The 22,298-nt window shown below is 37.2% G+C and overlaps 1 protein-coding gene across 3 annotated transcripts; it reads left to right on the forward strand.

Moving 5' to 3' along the window:
- Positions 1 to 974: 974 nt before the first annotated feature.
- On the forward strand, positions 975 to 20,632 carry csrnp2 (cysteine-serine-rich nuclear protein 2). Of its 3 annotated transcripts, none has more exons than XM_046869824.1 (5): positions 975 to 1,684; positions 14,405 to 14,587; positions 15,467 to 15,729; positions 16,878 to 17,057; positions 19,545 to 20,632. In XM_046869824.1, the coding sequence occupies exons 2-5, from the start codon at positions 14,419 to 14,421 to the stop codon at positions 20,406 to 20,408; spliced, it is 1,476 nt and encodes a 491-aa protein (XP_046725780.1). In that variant the 5' UTR covers positions 975 to 1,684; positions 14,405 to 14,418; the 3' UTR covers positions 20,409 to 20,632. The 3 variants fall into 3 exon arrangements, with proteins under 3 accessions (XP_046725780.1, XP_046725777.1, XP_046725778.1); XM_046869821.1 differs by having other exon boundaries at positions 978 to 1,684; positions 16,761 to 17,057; positions 19,545 to 20,629; XM_046869822.1 differs by having other exon boundaries at positions 980 to 1,684; positions 14,405 to 14,575; positions 16,761 to 17,057; positions 19,545 to 20,628.
- Positions 20,633 to 22,298: the final 1,666 nt, after the last annotated feature.

Below are 22,298 nucleotides of genomic sequence, written 5' to 3' on the forward strand. Positions count from 1 at the left end.
TTTGGCTTGAATTATTTTAATACCTTACTAACCTGCCTGATCCACCCTTATGCCCTACTTCTGAACGGGCTTTAACTAAAATTACTTTAAATCACTTCATCACTTGCTGCTGATAATAAATATGTGCCAACTTAAACCAACATGTGCATCTTAAAGATACATGAGGTTACTGTGGATTGTACCACTTTGAAACCATGAAAATGGCTTTGGACTGCAGGAATTTCAGACTACAGTTGGCAAAAACTAGTATTCATCACTGAAAAGTTGATAACATCAATAAAAAAGTCTTCATGCTAAGTGATATCTTCTTTCACAATCGCACTTTTTGACCATGTAGTACAAAGTTATAGATTAAATAGAATTTCATTTATAGTCACACTTGTTCATTTTCATATTATTAGAGTCACCCAGATGAGGAGGGACTTCATTTGGAGTCTGGTTCCTCTAAAGGTTCTTACAAAAGCAGATAAAAATATATACAGGGAATTGTTCCAAAATACACATGGTGAAAAATAGAACCACTTCAAGGAGCACTATCCTGCACTATATCTGCAGATGCTTACAGTACAGATGATTTCACAAAAATAATAACAACAAAATTAAAGGCTGTTAAATTTAGGTACAGACATCTGATGGACACCCGAAAAGTGAAGGCGGCCTAGAATATCTGTACTGTGACCTTCTGAGCAGATTGATCTATTTATCTATGGCCGCAGATTGAATGTTAGTAAACATATGGTTGGAAACAGTGGATGTTGGTCATTAAACAGACTGTTAAAATGTATTTTTCATATAAGTTTTAGATTACATAATTTCTCCATTCTAATTGCTCAGCTTGAGCTACATTTGAAACAATTTTTCAAAGAAGTAACCGCATCGTTTCAGAAAAAGGTATTTAAAGTATTAAAGATTGCAAATGAGACTTCAATTCCCGGCAGTCTCCAAGGCAGGGTACACGTGACGTCACGCCTACTATATAACACTACCGTGTAGCGTTACGTTCTCTATTGTTACGTTGTAAAAAACCGGAGCAGCGCGGAGGAGCCCTGGTACTCTGGCTAAAAAAAGAGAGAGAAAGAAGTGTTGTTTTAAAACGACACCTTCTGTATTGGCTTAAGATGTTAATGTTCGCTTTTAGTTGAGGACAGCGTTGTTTAACACGCCCATTAAAGAAAGAAAATGGACTCGACCCGGCCTGCTCTCGGTTTTATTTCTATTATTACAGCCAGCTATTCGCTAGAGCAAACGTCTTCCTCGTTTGTTCGCTGCATGTTCTCGTAAAACGATTATCTTTTTTCAGTTTAGCAGACCGACATTATTGTGTGACGTGATATTTCTGTTTTAAGAGAATCCACATATTGCCTGCACCATTTAAGTCATTGCCTCATTCGCCTGCATCACAAACTTAAGTGAAATCCAACCTGAACAGCACAAAGTCCTGCATAATGGTCGCTTTGTTGTAGCCTAATATGTGTAAATGTTGCTGCCAGAACCCGGGCATTGCAAACCGGTCTTTCTGTTCTGACGAGACCACTTTCTCTGGGCTAAAGTCGCCTTTGTCTGTCATCTGCTAACCTTGTGGACCATCGCTGCATTTCCGCTAACAGTATTCCAAAAAAGGAGGAAATACCGCCGACCCGAGCAGCGGTTTTACTTTCTGAAAGGCTTTCTGTTTGTATCGAAGGTAAGGAGTCTGATCAGGTTTTGTGTTTCTCACTGGCTTGGCTTGACATGTAGCCTTGGCTTCGTATAACCTAGAAAAAGAAGCAAGAGCGCGATTGCCATCAGTCTGATTGTTCTGCACGCAAACAAATATTTGCCTTGTCATAGCTGCTTCTCTCAGATCCTCCAGCCTGCTACAACACAGGCTTTAACCCAATGCTCAGATCCACAATCGTGTCTTTCGTCACATACTGACTCGCTTTTTTTGTCTTGTGCAGCTCTTGCTGCTTGCCACCATGTTGAACAGTGTTCGGTTCTCAGCTATGGGTTTTTTAACACAGTTCCACAAATGCATCCAAATGGGAATTGTGGATGAAGTTGTTTAGCGTCACGTCGTCGGCGTGGCTGGTTGGTCAGGAGAAAGCGTGACGTGTTCATGCGCTGAGTACACGTACGTTAGAGAGTCATAAAGAACCATTCTCATTTTAATTCAGTGTAGGAGGTGTTCAAAGCATCTCTGTGTAGTTGGGGGGGTTTTAAGAACGTTTTTGGCGATGCATTTAATCCAACAGTGATTTAGGCAGCAGCAGGTACCTCAGAAGTGATGCGATTGAGGTCCAAGAAGTAGTGATAAGCCTTAGATGAATCACAAATTCCAGTGTCATCTTAATTACCTTGTAAATTCATTCTCTGTATGTATGTATGTATGTATGTATGTATGTATATATGTAACATACACTCAGAAAAGTGGTGAACTGGTCATTGGCAGTCAAAGCTCATTGATGTGTAGGTGTAAAGGTTGGCCCGTGTAGTCTGATCCAACAGATGAGCTGCTGTAGCTGAAATTGCTACAGTTAATGTTCAATGGGTCAGGACTGTTTTGGCAGCAAAAGGGAACCAACGCAATATTAGGCATGTGGTCATAATATTATGCCGTGTGTGTGTGTGTGTGTGTGTGTGTGTGTGTGTGTGTGTACACATACATATACAGACTTTAAATAATTTTAGTATATATTCTTAAGGGACAATAGTATAGAAATGAAACTTGGATATATTATAGAGTAGTCAATGTGCAGCTTCTATAGCAGTACAGGTTCACTGTCCTCTGTAAATAACTCAACATGCAGCCATTATTGTCTTAGTAGCTGGCATCAAAAGTGAGTACACCCTAAGTAATAACAGCTGTATGTCGCTTACCCCTGCAAAGCCGCATGTCCTATTTATCATGTTCATGTTTTTGTCTGCTTGACAGGACCATACCAGTATCTTATATTAGAGCAGTTTAAATGTTATGCTTCGAGTTCAATTCTCTCACTGGACGTTCAACATGGCACCTCATGGCAAAGACTCTGAGGATTTGAGAATTAAAATTGTTGCTCTCCACAAAGCTGGCCCCGGCTATAAGATCTGTAATACTCTGAAACTGAGTAAAGTGCACAGTACAGTGACCAGGGTCATACAGAGGTTTTCTAAGACTGATTCCACTCAGAACAGGCCAAGAGCATGAATTATTGGAACCATGTCCTGTGGTCTGATGAGACTAAAATAAACCTGTTTGGCTCAGATGGTGTCAAGTATGTAGCATGTGTGGTGATACCCTGGTGAGGAGTACCAAGAAAATTGTTTCTTGCCTACAGTCAAACTTGGTGGTGGTACCATCATGGTCTGGGGCTGCATGAGTGCTGCTGGTACTGGGGAGCTGCAGTTCATTGAGGGGAAAAAAGGATTCTAACGCATACTGTGACATTTTTAAGCAGAACCCATCCTTAAGAATCTGGGCCGAACATCAGTTTTTCAACATAAAAACGATCCCAAACACACCGCCAGGATGACAACTGCCTTACTGAAGGTAAAGAAGATGGATTGGCCAAGTATGTCTCCAGACTTGAATCCTATTGAGCACCTGTATGGCATCATCAAGCGGAAGGCAGGGAAGCATTTTCACTTAGGGTGTACTCACTTTTGTTGCAAGTTATTTTCTTATAGGCACTACCAATTTTGTGATCAGCAACTTTTCGTGCCCATCACGACTATATTTCTTGGCCACAACCATTATGATGAATGCTACCTCATATTTATACCCCTGTAAAACATGAACGAACAATTTCTTGTTCCTAGTCACCCAAGTGTACTGAGAATTGTAAAATATCAAAGGGAATACACTACAAATATATTTTACTCATCAATTCATAGGAGTAGCAATTATTTTTACAAATATTTATTATAATTATTTATTAAATATATATTTAATATATAAAAATTTGTTTTGATGAAACTGTATTATTGCAATTATTTAATATCCATGTGAGTATCTTTGTAAATTTCTTGAACAAAAGTTTAAACAATAAAGAAATAATTACATCCTTATTTGCTCATATATATTGTAGCATCTCCTATTAAATATATGGTCAAATTAATGCCAACATGTACAATTTAAAACAGTAAAACATGACCGCATGTATGGATTTCTCACGAGCTAGGTTTCCAGGACTAGCAGATTTCATGGCAGGTTATTCTTTTTCTTGTTCACAGTTGATGTTCTAAGTCAAAAATTAGAATGAAGAAATTAGATGGATTTAAGGGGGAAAGTGCTGAAATGATCAATAGACTTTTTTTGTTGAGGGTGCATGCTCAATTTACTACATTAAAAACTGTCTAAGGATAAGTAATGATGGTCTACTTTAATAAGAAATTCAGAGGAACGCATGCCCTTAACTATAGTATACTATAGAAGTCAAGCTATATGATCGAATGTCAAACAGAAAATCCAGGATTAATTGAAATGAAACCAGCTGTGTCTATAAAGTGTATGCAGAGGAATAGGCATCCCTGGCCATAACACATGGGTTGTTTATAGAAAACAGCTAAATATCCTGTTCAAACAAATGGAATGGAGGGGCTTGTCTGTGAATTGCCATCTTCAAGGTCCGTGGCTATGCTTTGATTGGGCCACTAACGGACATTTTGTCCTGAACCCACTCTATCGTCTTGGCATCAGGTTGTTGTGCAGAAAGTTGCTTTTGTTGGTTTTTTTCCTATCCAGAATCACCCTCAGTATGGCAAAGTTTGGTTTCTGTTAACCCAGAGATTATTTTTCCGTTTGCACACAGGCGATATCACTCTGGATTATAATTTGAACACTCTTGTAATAAAGCTTACATTTAATTAAAAACGTAACTTAACCACAACAAATCAGTTTAAGTGTATAATAATGCATATACCCCCTTTGTAGAACTGACTCTGTTCATTTGAACACATTGTAGTTAGAAAATAACGGTTACTATATGTGTTTAGTTGCATAATGTCTTGAAGTTTTATTATATTATATGCAAAGTGGCACTAAAAAAATGGATGGTATTTGGGAAGGGGGAGGTCGAACCACCTTTGAGTAGTTCAGAGGTTTCAGTTTTATTTTATTTAGAAAAAAAATACTGTTGAGCCTTTTATTTATTTGTTTTTATTTTAAGAAATAATGATTCCGTTGTTACTGTCAAATGTTTTTTATACGTTGACAGTTATGCGTGATAGGGCAGTACTCCAATGGGTGGAATTATTTCGTAAAATCCCGTACAGTAGATGAGCTGAAAGTTGCCATTCACGAAGAAATTGCCAGAAGAAATGTTGGTAAGTGCGATGCAGAGCATTGAGGAGAGGCTCCGGATGTGTGTACAGCAAGTAGGACACCACCTTTCAGATATAAACTTTTGTAATTATATAATCAATGGTTACCTATCAAAAGTGCATTTATTACAGATTGTATCAGTGCTATTTAAAATAAAAAAAAAAATATTGAAAATCAATGAAGTTACACACATTTGATTATGTGCGTTCTTTTTGCACCACCCTGTATAATCTAAAGCAAAAAAAGAGTAGAATGAAAGTTAGGTCCTTCCTAAAAACAAAGCTCTTCTCTGCTGATTGGTCCAATAGGATGTTATATTGTCTTGTTTATTATATACACATGTAAACCATAACATTAAAACTATGTGTATAATATTTTTTTGCTTTCTCTTGAGCAAAAAATTACTCTTAGATCCATGGGCTGCATAACCTCTGGAGGTGTGCAGTTATTTGGCACCAGGATGTTGGCATCAGATCCTTTTAATCCTGTAAGTTGTGAGGTGCTGCCTTGGATCGGCCAGCACATCCCACAGATTGAGATTTAGGAAATTTAGATGGCAAATCAAAAACTTAAACTCCCTTTCGTGTTTCTCAAAACATGCCTGAACTTTTTTTGACAGGGTACATTGTCGTAGTAAAAGATGCCACTGCTATTTTGGAAAACTTGTCGTAAAGAGGTATACTTGATCTGCAATAATATTTAGGTAGAGCAAAACAATGTGTGCATGAGAGCAAGGATCCAAGATTTTCCACAAAGATTTTTGAGCTTCACACAACCTCTGGGTACTTTCCTTCTTACCACTGTTTACTCTTGTGCCATCTGTTTCTCAGGTTTCCCAAACATCTGATTCAAAAGAAAATGTAATCCAACAGACCAAGTCAACTTCTTTCATTTCTTTACCATCTTTTCTAATCCTCATTTGCCAGTTGTAGGTGCTTACAATGGTGGACAGGAATCAGCATGGGCACTTTGACTGGACTACATCTGTTTTGAAACCTTTCAGTCATAGCAGGAAACTTTTTCAGCAGTTTGTGCTACAATAGCACTTTTGTTTGAGGTATTAGCCACTCCACACAGGAAGCCACCAACCCCCCCAGACAACCCCTCTCAACCCCCCAACCCGCTCCAGACAATATTTTCTTGTTCAAGTCATTTAGCTTTTTATGACTTACACATTTAACTGCTTCTAATGCCTAAACTTCAAGAACTTGAGTGTTCATTGCTGCCCACTCCTACAGGTGCCATTATATGAGACAATGTTATTCACGTCACCTGACAATGGTTTCAGTGTTTTGGCTGAGCTCTTGTATGTGTAGACAGTGTTGGAATATTCTGTATTGATCATTTATCCAAGTCAATGGGGAAATGTAGAAAATGAAAAGGGTGATTTGTAGAAATCAAAAATAGTTGTGAAATGACATCTAGAAACGTCCTTATTTAAGACCGCTCTAATGTAAACTCAAAGGGATTTTTTGTTTTGTCATTATATATTCATCACATATTATAAATAAATACATCCTACGTGAATATTATTAAACACTGCAGTATGACAAATTGCATATCTACTCTTGCCTGGCCTTATTGATGGCAATTCAAATTCTATGTCTGAATACGTTTCCATGAATTTCTTAGGTCTTTGGAGTGCAGTTTTCATCGGTTGGCACTAGACATTTAAAGTGTAAGATAATTGTGTGATGTTCCCAACACATGTTATTCTGAATGTTCAGCATTATCATTTAATACATAGTCATAGGTTTCTTCATTGTACCTAAAGTGAACAAACATGAAAAAAGGTAGACCCTATAATTATTAACATGTAGAACACTTTTAGCAACAATAACTTTTAACATTAAGTTTAAACAATAAGTGATAAGTTTAACAATAACAATATGTTTATCAGGAGATTGTTTTGGTCCATTGTTTATAATGTTGCTGTATATCATGGATGATTGAGTTGATGTTTTGATCCTGCCATAGGTTCTCGGTGGTGTTGAGGTTTGCACTTTGACTGGGCCATTAAAACACCCTTTTTCCTTTAAACTTTCAGCTGTAGATTTACTGGTGTACTCAGATCGCTGACCTGTTGCGTGACCCAATTTCGGCCCAGCTTAAGCTGCTGGAGGGATGACCTCACACTTGTCTCGAGAGTATTTTGGTACATGCTGTTTTGTTATGCATTAAGATACAATTTAAAGAAAATATATATAACTGGCATAATTTTTTTGCAAAAAAGGAGCTGATTTTTTTTTTTGCTCAAGGTAGACACACAGTTTTTCACAGTTCTTTTATCCTAAGAAAGGTTGTGGAAAATTTGGTTACATTTTGGGGAAAAATTGCTAGAAAAATCACTAGCAGTTGTTTATTTATAGAATTTATCATTTATGCCCTGATAGCTGAACACATTTAAAGAAGAGTGCAGATTTTTACCCTGAATATATATTAAATATAGCGCAGTGTTTTTTTATTTTAGCCGGTACATGCACATTGCAGCATTAACACTATTATTTATTATGAATATAATATTCACAAGGGCTGATGCTATGTTGTTGCATAATTCTTGTTACTGTATACACCATATTTTCATCATTCTGTTGAATCCTGTTTCATTTGTGGTTTCAAAGACAAATCTATTTCTTATTTTAGTTTACAATTTTGTAGCTTTAGTGGATCTTCTGACACGATCATTCAACATCTCGTATTTTATGTTAATTGTTTTGGATTTGAGGAAAACTGCAATTAAGGGTCAGGCATGATAACTAAAAATTACACATGAAAAATTTTCTTGGAGCAACTGTGAAAGAACTACATGTGGGTGTGAGACACCATATGATCCGTAAGAAGAAACATGAAGAAGCTCTTCAGCTTTGGTTAAAAACTCTTGCTCTTTTCACCTTTTGGACCAGAGCTTTATGGAGCAGCGCTGATGCTCAAATGAAAACTTCTTGACTGCCTTGTCAGGAAAATTTTAACACAGTGTGTGTGAATGAAATTACATTTCAATGTAATTAGCTATTTGTTGATAGTCCAGTAGTGTCTAGTGCCCCTAAACAGCTGGTGCAGACCAAGATTTCAATGTTGATATATCTATGATGCCGGCTGGCTAGCAAACTAATATTTATCAATGTCTGTTTATTTATTACCGTAGCTTGCCAGTGCAAAGAGTTACACTCATATTTCTTAATTAGTGGTCAACGGTTAACAAATATAAATGTTTTCTATGTAAATTTCTGTTTGAGTTGAAGTACAATTTCTCTCTCTTTTTTTTTTTTTGCAGCATATGAAAAATTTGAAAGAATCACAGGACTTTGCTTGTTCTTAAATTAAAATATTATCACATTATCACCACATTAACAGCTATAATGCATTTCTTTTACTTACTACATGCTGAAGACTTGAAGATGTTTTGCACAGAAAGGAGAAATCCACAGTATTACTTCCACTTTTCAAAATAATGTGAATGTGCTTGTTGATATAGAGTCAATCCACTCTGTTTTTTTTCATCTTGAATATGCCTGTCATTAAATCTATTGCCAAAAATCCATTGATTGAATCACTTGGTCATTCAGTAAATGTAGATACTCAGCTAGCTTCGTTTTATGCTGCATAATTTTGCTGAGCCTACACCTGGCTAATTAAAGCATGCCCAGATCATAACACTTGTACAGTTGGCACTATGACTGGTGCATTCTTCATTGTCCCTTCTTACCCTGATACACCTCTCACTTTGGAGAATGGGTAGACCTGGGTTTCACATGCACCATCATTTTGTGCATGTGGAAATGGATTGATATGGATTGACTTGATTGCATGGGTTTACACAAATATACATGAACTGTACATATAATAGTAAACCATTCTGAGCTCGTGTTAGGAGTGCGCTTATTGATGGGGATGAGGCCGGGCTTAGTTCCAATAACATTTTCTCAGGAGCCATAAATCCCGTTGAACTGAAATGTGCCAGAGTGCATGTTTGGGTTAATCTTTAAGTAGACCCAATTTACAAAAAAAAAAAAAATCTATGGTCAACTTTTAAATCATTGAAGTTGAAAGTGACAAGTGGGTCCAACTTGTAATTGCTGCCGTGATTCACACAAAACCTTTAAGGCATGTTTGGGACTTTTAAGCCATGCAGATTTTCTACTGGGTCATGGTTGTTCATAGACATAAATCAGCTGGAAAGCATTAATAGTGAAATTCTTTTTGCCATCTAATGCTTTGGTTGAACAAATTTAGCCACATCCACTTAACTTTATAACAGTAATATGCTAAATAGATTTTTTACATGTTTACAAAATTGGTGTCAGAGTCTAACATTCTGATTAAAGCATAAATAAATGGCCACAACATTTTAGTTGTAACTGAGGACTGGTCAAATTGATCCATATGAAACTGGAAACATGACAAGCTAATTCAAGCTAATACCTTATAGCTTGAAAAACATTTGGGCTATATATGCCAACTAGGTGGACTTAAGTTTAAATAGCTGCTCCTAAGAAACCAAATGTTAGATTAATCTGAAATTTGGTGATCCTTATTTAATTAAAAAGAAACAGTGGCAGAGCCAGGAACTGATTTTTTCATGGGGTGCTCATTCTAAAACTACATTCTAAAACTACTAGGCCTACAGCACAATAAACAATAATTAATTGTATTTGTTTATACATAACGTGCGAGTTGACACAAATATGAAATGGTCATTATTTACACATCCAACATGTCTATGTGACTTTAATCTGTGAAACTAAGAAGGAAATGTGAAGGAGAAAGTTAAACATTCTGCTTAGCATCCTCTTTTGGGTTTCTTTCATGAAACTTAGTATGTTTAAAATGATCAGGATTGTGCTGTTATGACAAATAATTAAATAAGATCTTAAAGACATGTTCAAGCTAAACAGCAAACGAATGGTGGTTTGAAGCCTTGAAGATGGGTAGAGATTCAATAAATGTTTTTTAAACAATCCAGGAAATGTTTTCATGAAAATATAAACATAAAACCAAATGGCTTAATTTCATGTGTTAAACTTTAGCATTCTAGTCAACTAATGTAGACCTATATTCCATGCTGCATTTCACATGCATGCCTTGGATAAACATCTGGTTGTTTATAAAACATTAAAAATGATCAAGGATTTTATATTATGATCTTCCCTATAATGGCCAAATGAAGCATGGGATTCTCACTGGCCTGTTTAAATGTGTGTTGCAGATACTTGCAAGAGCAAATGTTCTACTAAGTAGCATGAACACAAATCTCACAATACATAAATAATTACATTTTATTTAATTGAAATTCATTTTTATTTGTATCGCACTTTTAACAATGAACATTGTCTCAAAGCAGCTTTACACAGATTATGTGATGATAAAAAATAAATAAGATGTTCTTCATAAGTGTAAGTTTGTCCCTGATGAGTGAGCCGGTGGCGAATGTGGCAAGGAAAAACTCCCTGAGATGGCATAAGGAAGAAACCTTGAGAAGAACCAGACTCAAGAGGGAACCCATCCTCATCTGGGTGGCACTAAATGTCCATTTATTACAGTTAACATTCTTGAGACTTGCAGTGATCTTAAGTGCAGTCCAAATCCATCCTCAAAGCTCCTGTGTTACTTCGTAATTTCATGCACAGAGTGGCCTTCAATCAAAGAGAACCTCATCCAGGTGCAAGATAATCATTAATGATGCTTACATAAAAAAAAAAAAAAAAAATTGCAATTATAACTGGATTGGCAAATAGGATGGATTGTGGACTAATTCTACCCCAGCAAAGAAAATCTGTGTTTTCTAAACTCAGCAAAAATCTTTTTTTTTTCTGGCTTAGACCAACATTTTTACACAATTTAAGGTATAAAAATGATAAAAGTTTTTATGTTCTTGTTTCTTTCCTTATATAATAAATGTAAAAGTAGTCCATTCTGTTTAAGGCATTTTACGGATCAAGTGCACTAAATCAAGCAGTTCCATTAAAACTGAATTCCTTTCATTTATAACTATTATTTTTAGCATTCTTTACTCGTGCATTGACTGTAAAGTTCATATCTTATCTTATTTTCTAAATGTAGAGAGCTTTTGGTGTAATCTCAACAGTTAAGTTTTGCCTTTCTTAGTGAGAGGGTACATTGATAGATGATGGTGCACATAAGTTTGCCCAAGTGTTTAACAGCTCAATGCTGGTGTTTTGTTTGCTGTGAAGGCATCATGAAGACAATAGTAGAAGAAATAGTGTACAGTGGCCTTGCACTTAAAGAAATGCATGATGTCTTTTATATACTCATTCAAATATCAAGATGCTGGAATCTGAAAAGACAGAAGGAGAAAATACAACTGCACCAAGGCCATATCTTCTCTGTTGCCATAGTAGAATTTAAAAAGAGGGTTATGTGTGAGGACGATTGATTATGGTCTACACATTGCTGCATTTTCTAATGGATATTTCACATTTTATGGTTATTTCTCAAGTCAAGACTTGATTAAGGGTTAACGGTTTATGTAAGAAATGTTGAGATTTTTACATAAGGTTTTCAGATGATTCATGCTCACTAAGTAGCACAAAATGTCTTTATGTGTCTCATTAGAAAAAGGTAAATTACTTACCGTAATTTCCGGACTATTAAGCACACCCAAATATCCCACTGAATTTTACAAAGATTTTTATTTTGAACATAAATAAGCCGCATCTGTCTATACGCCGCAGTCTACGCTGAAACTAATGAACTTTACACAGGCTTTAATGAAAGACAGTGTCTGTTACACGGTGTAATGGTGAAATATGTTGTGGCTCCTTTAAGAGCAGAGCGGTATTTTGGGAATAGCATGCTGCCGCATTTTTCCGCTATTACTGCATGTGTAAGACCGAGGAATATGTCCTTATTATTTTCTGATGCTCATTTCTAAGTTTCTTTGACTAACCCGTAACGCTGTTGCCAAGAAAATAAAAAGAGTTTTGGAAACCTGTCTGTGCTTATATGATTTCTGTTGCAACTGAAGTTAGTGAGCTCTCCCTTAACCCAGACTCATCGCGCTACAACGGCTTGTATCTAAACAGTAGCCGACCAAGAAAGTCATTGTTCACTGTCTTCCTCCTTCCTTTCACAACTATTTCTCTCGGGAGTTTATCTTTTGTTGTCACCATCGGTGAAGTTTTTCATGGCAGGTTGTTTTCAGCGTGAAGAATGATTCTCCTTTCCTGTAGACAGTCCGAGTAAACGGCAGGTCAAACGTTAGAGGAACATCATCCATATTTATGATGTGGTGCGGCCCGATTCAGTGGGAGCGCATCTGATTTAATATAAAGAGTTTCATTGGTTCACCTGAACCCGTTCAGCAATTTCATTGGTCTAATGTTATGGGGCTCAGTGTTTTGGCTTGAAGCTTGTGAAACCGGGAAAAACCCAGGAAAAATCCATAAATTAGCCGCTTCGTTGTTTAAGCAGCGGGGTTCGAAGCGTGGGGAAAAAGTAGTGGCTTATAGTCCGGAAAATACGGTAATTATGTAAAAATGAATAACTGACTAAGAAACAGTAAATACTTTCTGTTTAGTCGTATATTTGAATATTTTGTAAACTTTATATTTTTGTGTAACTTTTACCAATTTGTTTGGGCTTGTTCTGTGATGTATTATAAAATTATTATAGACTTCACACAGATCATTAATACTAGCATGTTGTTATTTTTTAAGTACAGCATATTTAACACCTACAATGAGGCAGATTACATGCCTACAGTTATAACAATTATAGCAGACATCAACAGGCCCTAGCAGCAATCGTGCAGCGGTGTCGGTCTAAAAATATGTCTGAACCTATATCTCAATGTCTGTCTCAATGTCTGAATGTGAACGTTGGCCCGTGCTACACCCTGTATGGTGCTATTATGGTTTTAATTGCAGCCTGTTTGGACTGTGTGACATGTAAATGATTTTAGCATTTCAAGTTGAGCCTTTACTAGCTAGTAATTAATAAATATGAAGAAATCTATGAAAAGTATGATGAATGATATATCTAACAAGATAAAAAAAAAAAGGCTGAATAAATCAAATTAAACTAGTATGTAGACAAATATCAGTATTTTAAAACACCTTTTGCACACCTTTTGGAGGTAATTTTAAATCCCCCACGAGATGATTTTTCTTCTTCTTCTTCTTCTTCTTCTTCTTTCGGCTTCTTCCATTATGGGTCGGCACAGCGGATCATCCATCTCCATACCCCGCCTGTCCTCTACATCTGCCTCTTTTAAATCAACTACCTGCATGTCTTTCCTCACCACATCCATGAACCTCATCCTTCGCCTTCCTCTTTTCCTTCTTCCTGGTGGCTCAATCCTCAGAATTCTCCTACCGATATACCCCATGTCCCTCCTCTGCACATGACTAAACCTTCTTAATCTCGCCTCCCTCACCTTGTCTCTAAAACGTCCTACATGTGCTGTTCCTCTAATAAACTCATTTCTAATCCTGTTCATCCTCGTCACTCCCAACGAAAACCTCAACATCTTCACCTCTGCTACCTCCAGCTCCACCTCCTGTCTTTTACTCAATGCCACTGTCTCTAAACCATACATCTCAGGTCTCACCACAGTCTTATAAACTTTCCCTTTCACTCTTGCAGATACTCTTCTATCACAAATCACTCCTGTCACTCTTCTCCACCCACTCCACCCTGCCTGCACTCTTTTCTTCACTTCTCTAACACACTATCCATTACTTTGCACTTTTGACCCCAGGTACCTGAACTCCTCCACCTTCTCCACCTCTCCTCCCTGCAACCGCACCACTCCACTACCCTCTCGCTAGACTTGGGGACTTTCATTCCTCCTCTCTATAGCACGTACCTCCACCTCTCCAGGCTCCTCTCAACCTGCTTTCTAGTCTCACCACAAATCACAATATCATCCGCAAACATCATAGTCCACGGAGACTCCTGTCTGACCTCGTCCTTCAACCTGCCCCATGAGATGATTATTAATCTTATTTGAGTATCACAATTTTAAATAAGTACTATTATTGGATGCACTATTCCTTCATTAATTACTGCAGTCATGCAAGTTAACTTGAATGCTACTGTTTTTATTTGCCTTGTGGGTTCATTAGATGTATGGGCTAAGTATGTATGTTATGTTCTCAGAACATCAAGTTTCCATGGAGACAGTATCAGCTCTTGGCCTAAAGCGCAGATTTGAGGAGGTGGACAGCAGCTCACCATGCTCTACGCTCAAAGAATCAGATGATGATGTCTCAAGCAGTGACAGTGTGGATAGCTGTGACAGTCTCAATGCCCCCTGCACATCCCTCACACGTAAGAGGCCACGTAAGGGTCAAAATTCAACACACAGCTGCAACATTAATGCACCAGGACCTCATCAGCAGTTTTGCTTTTTGGAATGAGATTATAGGTCTAGCCTTATCAGAAATATATTTCGTTTAAAAATTAAATGAGCTTAAGAAACACTGCAATGCATAGATGCACACTGACAAGGCCATCAGTTTATTGCAGTCCTTCATACTATGGGCAAATTGAGTAGGCAAACAGCAGGACAGAGGGACACAAACTAGTTTATAGACTCAGGACAAAAAAAACATGCTTTCCATTTTCCATTTTATGTTTTTGTTGCAAAACATGGCAGTGCTGTCAATGTACAAAACGTTACGTTTAAACCTCAGCTGACTCCGACACATGATCAAATCTAATTCTATTGACTCTTTAAGGCAAGGCTTCTATCTGGATCAACTCTTCCAACTTCTTCCTCAGTGGTACTTTAACTGCTTGTGCATTTTTAGCACATAATTTTCTGGTTTATTTATTTACACACAGATCTCCTGGAAAATTTAGGAATTAAAAAAAAAATAATAATCCTGCTGATGACCAATTGTGTGTATGTACTGTATATGATATTGTTTTTAAATAGTGCTATTGTGATGAAAGATTATTCAAAATATGTTATCTGTTATCTGTCAAACAATATGTAAATAATAATATTGTACAGTGCATGGCACCTTTGTAGTGTTTTTATTTCCTGTTTTTAGTAAAAAAAAAAAAAATCACAGCAAACATTCAGATAAACCTAGCATTCAATTAGTAGGTATGTGAGGAAAGCATAATTATTCTAGAAATAAAATGACAAATGCAGTCTCTTCCTGCAGGAAGCAACCAATCTAATCACTTCTTTTTTTCTCTCTCTTCTTGTAGCCACCTCCATTCTCAGGAGGCAAAAAACCTCTCTGGGCCATAAGCGTGTGCGTTTTGATGCAGTCACAGTTTACTATTTCTCTAGAAGGCAAGGCTTTACCAGTGTTCCTAGTCAAGGTGGCAGCTCATTGGGGATGGCACGGCATCACTGTGCCATACGTCAGTACACTCTGGGGGAGTTTGCCCGAGAGCAGGAGAGCAGTCACCGCCACATCCTACGCCAGCACCTGCGTCAAGAGAAGCTGAATGCTCGGAAGATGAAGGTTTAGACTTATTACTCTTTATTACTCTTTATTCAAATTAGTTAATAGATTTCTGATTTTCAGGAAAGTTAAAACCTTTTATTGTAAAGGAAGGAATGAGTGAACTTTTTACACAAAAAAGTGAATTGTGGGGTACTGAGCTTCATTATGAATGTGTATTGTTCAGCAGCTTTCTGCAACCTGTTCGATTCTGATGTAAATTGATCAGCAAGAAACTGTGTTATATAATACATATGTAGAGTTTGGTCATAATTCCTGGCCACTCCTAGTGTGCCCTATACCACTAACTTTACCAGAGACAAGCATGGGGATGGATCAGTGATGTTTTGGGCTACAATATCATTACATTCCCAAGGCCCACTGCTTGACTACTAGATGGGTGTGTCACTGCCATGGACTACTGAAAGATTTTGCAGGATTATGTGCACCCAGGGGTTTAATCATTGTACCCTAAAGGTGGTGGTGATTGTCAAGATGATAGTGCACCAATACAGAAAGGAGGAAGTCATTTGGAATATTCCCACGCCACCATGGTTTTCTTAAGCCGCTACCGGTGTTTAGTCCCAGTCCATCTTCAAACTGTACAAACTGTAAAATAGCTGTAAGTTATACTGTTGTTTTTCTATGATTTGATTTTACCAACCTTGTAATGACTACATTTCTTTCTCGCAGGTGATGTTTTACCATTGTCCTTCTGGGTTTTAATAATTTGTTAAACAGTTCTTAATTTTAGTTGTTTCAGCAATCCAATTTTTTTTGTTGTTTGATGAAGGCCATGTTTTTGTTGTTTCCTCTGTAACAGAGTAACATCTTTTCCACAACCACGGGATATGTCTATTCAGAAGGCTTTCTCTCTTTGAATGATGTCTTTTAAGAAATGAGAAGCCACTTGCTGTGTCAGTTGGGCTGAGCAGCTGAAACATATTAATCACTGCAGTATTTCTCCAATGAAAGGCTTTTACCTATTTGTTTAGTAAAATCCAGGTAGTGTAGTCTTTAGTGTTATGACTGAGTTTAACTCCAATCCCCAGTTGACGCGGAACGGCACAGTTCATTGTGCCCAGGCTGACCTGCTGACACTGGATGATATATCTGATGAGGATCTGGATGTGGAGGGTGTCGAAGTGGATGATTGTTTCTTCCTACAGCCCCTGCCTACCAAGCGGAGACGGGCACTCTTGCGTGCCTCAGGTATTGCCCGTATTGATGCCCGAGAGAAGATGGAGCTGCGTGCCATCCGCCTGTCCCGTGAGGAATGTGGCTGTGACTGCCGCTTTTACTGTGACCCACACCAATGTGGCTGCAGCAGAGCAGGCATCAAGTGCCAGGTCAGAAATGTGTGTGTGTGTGTGAGCTTGTGTGTGAGAATGAAATGCACTCAATGTGTGGTGTGAGGTGCTAGCTTTTCAATTAATAAGCAAGGCACAGTAGTTAATCTAAATATTTTTTATTAGAATAGCATCATTCTGAGTTTTTTACTTATGACTTTTCACTTATGAGGTCAAATAAAATTGTCTGTATTGTTGAGATTCTGAGAAGACATGCCAACCATTATGCATTTAATTTGATGTCAAATAAGACCTAAGCCAGGAGATGGCTGTTTACTTAACCCCGAAATGTTCTATTCTTTCGAATAATATGCCTAGTTGTATCAACAGCTGCACTAAGGTCAAGCAACAAAAACAAGCATACACAACCCTGATCAGAGACACTTAACAATTTACTCAGTTGCTAAATTTGTGCTGTTTTGGTGATTACATTCTGACTGACACGCTCCCTATGTAGGTATGAGCATAAAATGCTGTGCTCCAACCTTTTCTAAGATCATGGAGATAAATGAGAGGTTTCCCCTACTTTGTTCTTCAGAAACTTAATTGAGAAGTAGCACATAGGATGATCAACCCCATGGTCATCCTCCTGTAAATATTCCTTTAGTTTAATTCTATGTTTCTTTTAAACACAATATATTAAACTCCTGAACAGCAATGGTTTTGTTAACAATTATCCCTTTAGATTTAAGAGCTGTAATATTTACAAGTTGCTGGCTGTGCATTCAATATGATCTGAGTCAGGGGTCACCAACCTTTTTATAACTGAGAGCTACTTTTTGGGTGCTGATTAATGTGAAGGGCTACCAGTTTGATACACACAGTTTTCAGTTTGATCTGAAATAACAAATTTGCTCAATTTACCTTTTATTGTATGTTATTATTAATAATTAATAATATTGATCTATGTGAGACACTGATCATGTTAATGATTTCTCAGAATGATTATCAACAATGATTTAACAAAGTAAAACAGCTATTTTTGGAAAAGGCCCACGGGCTACTCGTGTGGTTCTTGCGGGCTACCTGGTGCCTGCGGGCATCACGTTGGTGACCCCTGATCTGATTAATATGGCCCTGAGTATTTAAACATTTTTGTTGGGAATGGGCACCAACATCGTCATCTCAGTGCTGTGGAAGCTGAATGACGATGTTGTGCAGATTAACTGGGCCTTTTCTGAGACTATGGTCAATGCTGCGAGAAATAAGAGCAGGATACCATCCTTCCCCCTACTGCCCATCCTTGCCCTCGAAACTACTCCAGTTTACTATCAAACAATTGGCTAATCTAAAGCCCTATTCGGACGGGACTAGTTTTACAGGGGGTCGTTAGAGAAATTTCTGTTTCACAGAGGTACTTTGTGATTTTAATCCCGTCCGAATTTGCCATGTCTGTTTTTTTCTCACACGACCTCTGTAAAAATCCCAGAGCAAATTACCTACTGTTTTTCAGCAAACTCGGCGCTCCTCTGAGAAATCTAATCCCGTCCGAATGCGAATGTCTGTGATTGGCAAAAAAGTTTTTTTCCAAGTTTTTACTTGTGTGTTTTGGTCAACGTGAACTACCGTACTAACCCTAGCGTGCCGGTATTCAAATTTCTGCTTTCTGCGCACCAATAATGGATGTAGAGGTCTTGTGCCACGCCCACATGTAAAACACAGACACTCCTACCTCCACAATAAACACGGTGATGTTAGTCCCGTCCGAATCGGCTGAAAAAAATTATAACTCAAACGTCGTTTGGAAAACTAGTCCCGTCCGAATAGGGCTTAAGTGACATTTCACATGCAGTAAAACTGATTTATGTGCTGACATTTCTTTAAAAGGCTTCTCTGTACAAATTTAAAAGAGTGAATATATGGATGTTTTGGTGGTTTCTTTATATTCAAAACTGAAAGCATGAAAACATAAATTTCTGTGGCATGTGAAATTTGCATGTGGCAAATGTTTTGTTTGTGCCAGTTATTATTTTCTGAGACTGTAACTGTTAACATTTAATATGAGACATCAAATGGTTGTGCTAGTTGATATTGCTATATACTATATACAGTCTAATCAGCAAAGATCTCCTGGAATGATCAGATAGCAGAAGTCTTTCATAAACAATTTCAAGTTTACCAGATTGCTGTTAATAGTGTAGATTAAAATTATTGTATTAATAAAGATATATATATATATATATATATATATATATATATATATATATATATATATATATATATATATATATATATTTATTCTTTTTTTTTTGTGGTTTATTATTTGTTATTTATATTTTAATTATATCATTTATATTTTTCATTTTCACTTGTCTCCATGTCGTTATCCCAGGCGAAGTGGGTGATACTCATGCAATTTTTCTTGTATATTACACAATGTTGCCAGCATTCACTGTAAATTAACACCCCCCTTTTTAAGGACTTTAAAGTGAACGTCTTTTTGTGAGTTCTTATTTTCCCTCTTTCTGTCCCATCTCTTTATCCCAGGTGGACCGTGTGTCTTTCCCATGTGGCTGTTCTCGAGATGGCTGCCATAATGCAGCAGGAAGGATTGAGTTCAACCCAGTCCGCGTTCGCACTCACTTCTTACACACAATTATGAAGCTTGACCGGGAGAAGAGACATGTGCCAGGCTCCATATCTGCAGAAGACTATGGGAAGGAAACTGGGCTGAAACCCAGTCCTTCATGTGCCCGCTTTTCATTGGACTCTGGAGTAGCAGTGAAGACAGAAGGCTCAAATGAGCAGGATCTCCTAGAAGAGCACTGCCTGGAGCATGAGAATGAGACAGCAGTGCTCCACCTGCAGAGTGCAGAAGAGCAGGAAAGGAGAAGGGAGCAGGGGGAGGAGTCTCACCCAGAGGAGGTGCAGAATCCCAGTCCAAAAATGTGTCTTTTGCATGAGGAGCTGAGCAGCCAGGAGGAGGTTGAGAATATGGTTGAGGTAGACCAAATGTTCTTTCAGAACACTTTTCCAGGAGGAGCAACCCTGCTATGCATCAAGGAGAACCAAGAGGATACTCACAGTTTGAATGAACAAGCTCCTGTCCTCTATTATCAGATAGACCATGTGGAAACAGCCACATTTAAGACAAATGACAAGCAAGAAGAGGAGCCCCAAGATGGACAAGTAGAAGTAGAGGCCAGAAACAAGTTTCACAAATCTCAAACCTACAGGCAGGATCAGGTTGAGAGCTCTACTTCTGAACAACCTCATCCCTCATGTCTAAAAAGCATTAAAGAGGCTGAATTGGGCCACTCCAGCTCCGAACATGGCCCAGGTGGCACAGAGTTTCAAGAGACTTGCCCATTAGTTGAAGAAGATGCAATAAAACTTCCTCCAGAAGTTTAGAGCCTGCAATGCTGCATATATTTTGCACAAGATATGTAGTGAAAATCAAGACAACCAACTCAGACTGAGAGATGTGAACAGTTGCTGACATTGGTTTGTGTTTAGATATAAGCATGCACTATATTTGATGTAGGACTTAAAAAAAGAAAAATTATTGAAGAAAAAAATAGAATAATAAATTATTCATATATATATATATATATATATATATATATATATATATATATATATATATATATATATATATATATATGTTATATATATATATATATATATATATATATATATATATATATATATATATATATATATATATATATATAAACATAATAATAAAAATAAGTAAAGAAAGAGGAACGACTTGCTTGCTCAAGTTGGAACTTGAGGGATTTCGTATTTATTTCTGCTGCAGTATCAATTCAATATTTGGTACTGGTGGAAATTGTGGCCTTTATGCCTGGGAGCACACCGGATGGGCTAGGTAGGTCTTTGCAGCTTTGCAGATGCCTTGATTTTTCAGTGTATTAACTCACTGATCCAATTAGACAACTAAACATAAACTATAGCTTGAAATGCTTCACTGGTGTTGGTGGGAATTTATTAGTAAAGGTGAACAAGGGTCCCTGTTAGCCACCATCTTTATAAATAAAAATGACTCTGGAAATACTTGGTTTTGATGTACTGTATAAGTGTTTGCTAATACCAAGCCACCAGAAAAAAAGAGAATCATGCACATTAGAGACTTAAAGTTAAGCAGCATGATAAACAATTGCACAGATATTAAATTATATAGCCAAAAGTTTGTGGACACCTGACCACACTGATATGCGGTGTGATATGCCATCTCCAAACTGTTACCACAAAGTATAACGCACACAATTGTCTAGAATGCCTTATATTTTGTAGCAAAGTTTCTTTATCCCAAACATGTACTGTCGAACTTTAGACATCAAAGGTTTCAGTGGTCTGCACTGCAAAACACCTGTGGGATGATGACTGCACCCCAGATTTCCGTGTGTTTGCAGCTTTTCATTGAACCAATCACAGATCTTAGAGCAAAGGTATGAACTGGTGTCAAATGAATTGTTTAATTTTTTTTTTGGAAGCTGTTCATTGGATACAAAGAAAAATTAAAAAAATCATTCAAGTTAAAAGTTGAGATTCTAAAAATCAATCAAAATACATTTGATCAATGAAAGAAATTGTCTAAAAAGAAATCTAGTAAGAAATGATATTTAATACAACTATTTTAACATACAGTAAACACAGTGTATTTATAGTGTAGATTATTGCTAAAATGTTTTAGTTAATTTATCTTATTATAAATGTAGGTTGTGATACAAAGTCCTGCCAGATGTAGACACTGCAATTTAAGTAGCTAACACTTGCTTTCAGTAATTTCTTTATCTCTGGGCATGAAGTGGGATTATACTGGATGGTGCATCATGAAGCACCATACACACACCTATTCACACATTCATTCACACCATGGCAACATTTAAAGGAGCTAATCTACCTGCATACATGTGACTACAGACAGCACAGGTTCTGATCTAAACCGATTGAACCGGGATGCTGGAATTTAGAGGCAGTAATGGAGAAACTAACTAAACTAAGATCTCATAATTCAGAACTGAATCGTAGTAAATATTCATAGTAAAAGGCTGTGAATTTACAGAATTGCTGCTAGAAATATGCATTTCACTCTTTCAAACTTTTGACCCTAATAAACTTCACAGAAATGTATTGCCTTTGACATCACTTCACATTATCTCTAAGTTCTGTGATCATTTATGTATAAAAAAATAGTGATTTAGCATAGAATATCTCAATATGTTTTATTCTTTCCAGATTTATGGGAGGAAAGGGCAACTATGATTTCCACTTTTG

Source organism: Silurus meridionalis, chromosome 16, assembly GCF_014805685.1.
Source record: "Silurus meridionalis isolate SWU-2019-XX chromosome 16, ASM1480568v1, whole genome shotgun sequence".
Taxonomy (NCBI): Eukaryota; Metazoa; Chordata; class Actinopteri; order Siluriformes; family Siluridae; genus Silurus; species Silurus meridionalis.

Excerpts from the sequence above, each read along its gene's own strand:
- csrnp2 (XM_046869821.1), top strand. The coding sequence starts at position 14,419 with ATGGAGACAGTATCAGCTCTTGGCCTAAAGCGCAGATTTGAGGAGGTG. Across the intron at positions 15,730-16,760 it reads TGAATGCTCGGAAGATGAAG|TTGACGCGGAACGGCACAGT; the intron begins GTTTAGACTTAT and ends TCCAATCCCCAG. Across the intron at positions 17,058-19,544 it reads GAGCAGGCATCAAGTGCCAG|GTGGACCGTGTGTCTTTCCC; the intron begins GTCAGAAATGTG and ends TCTTTATCCCAG.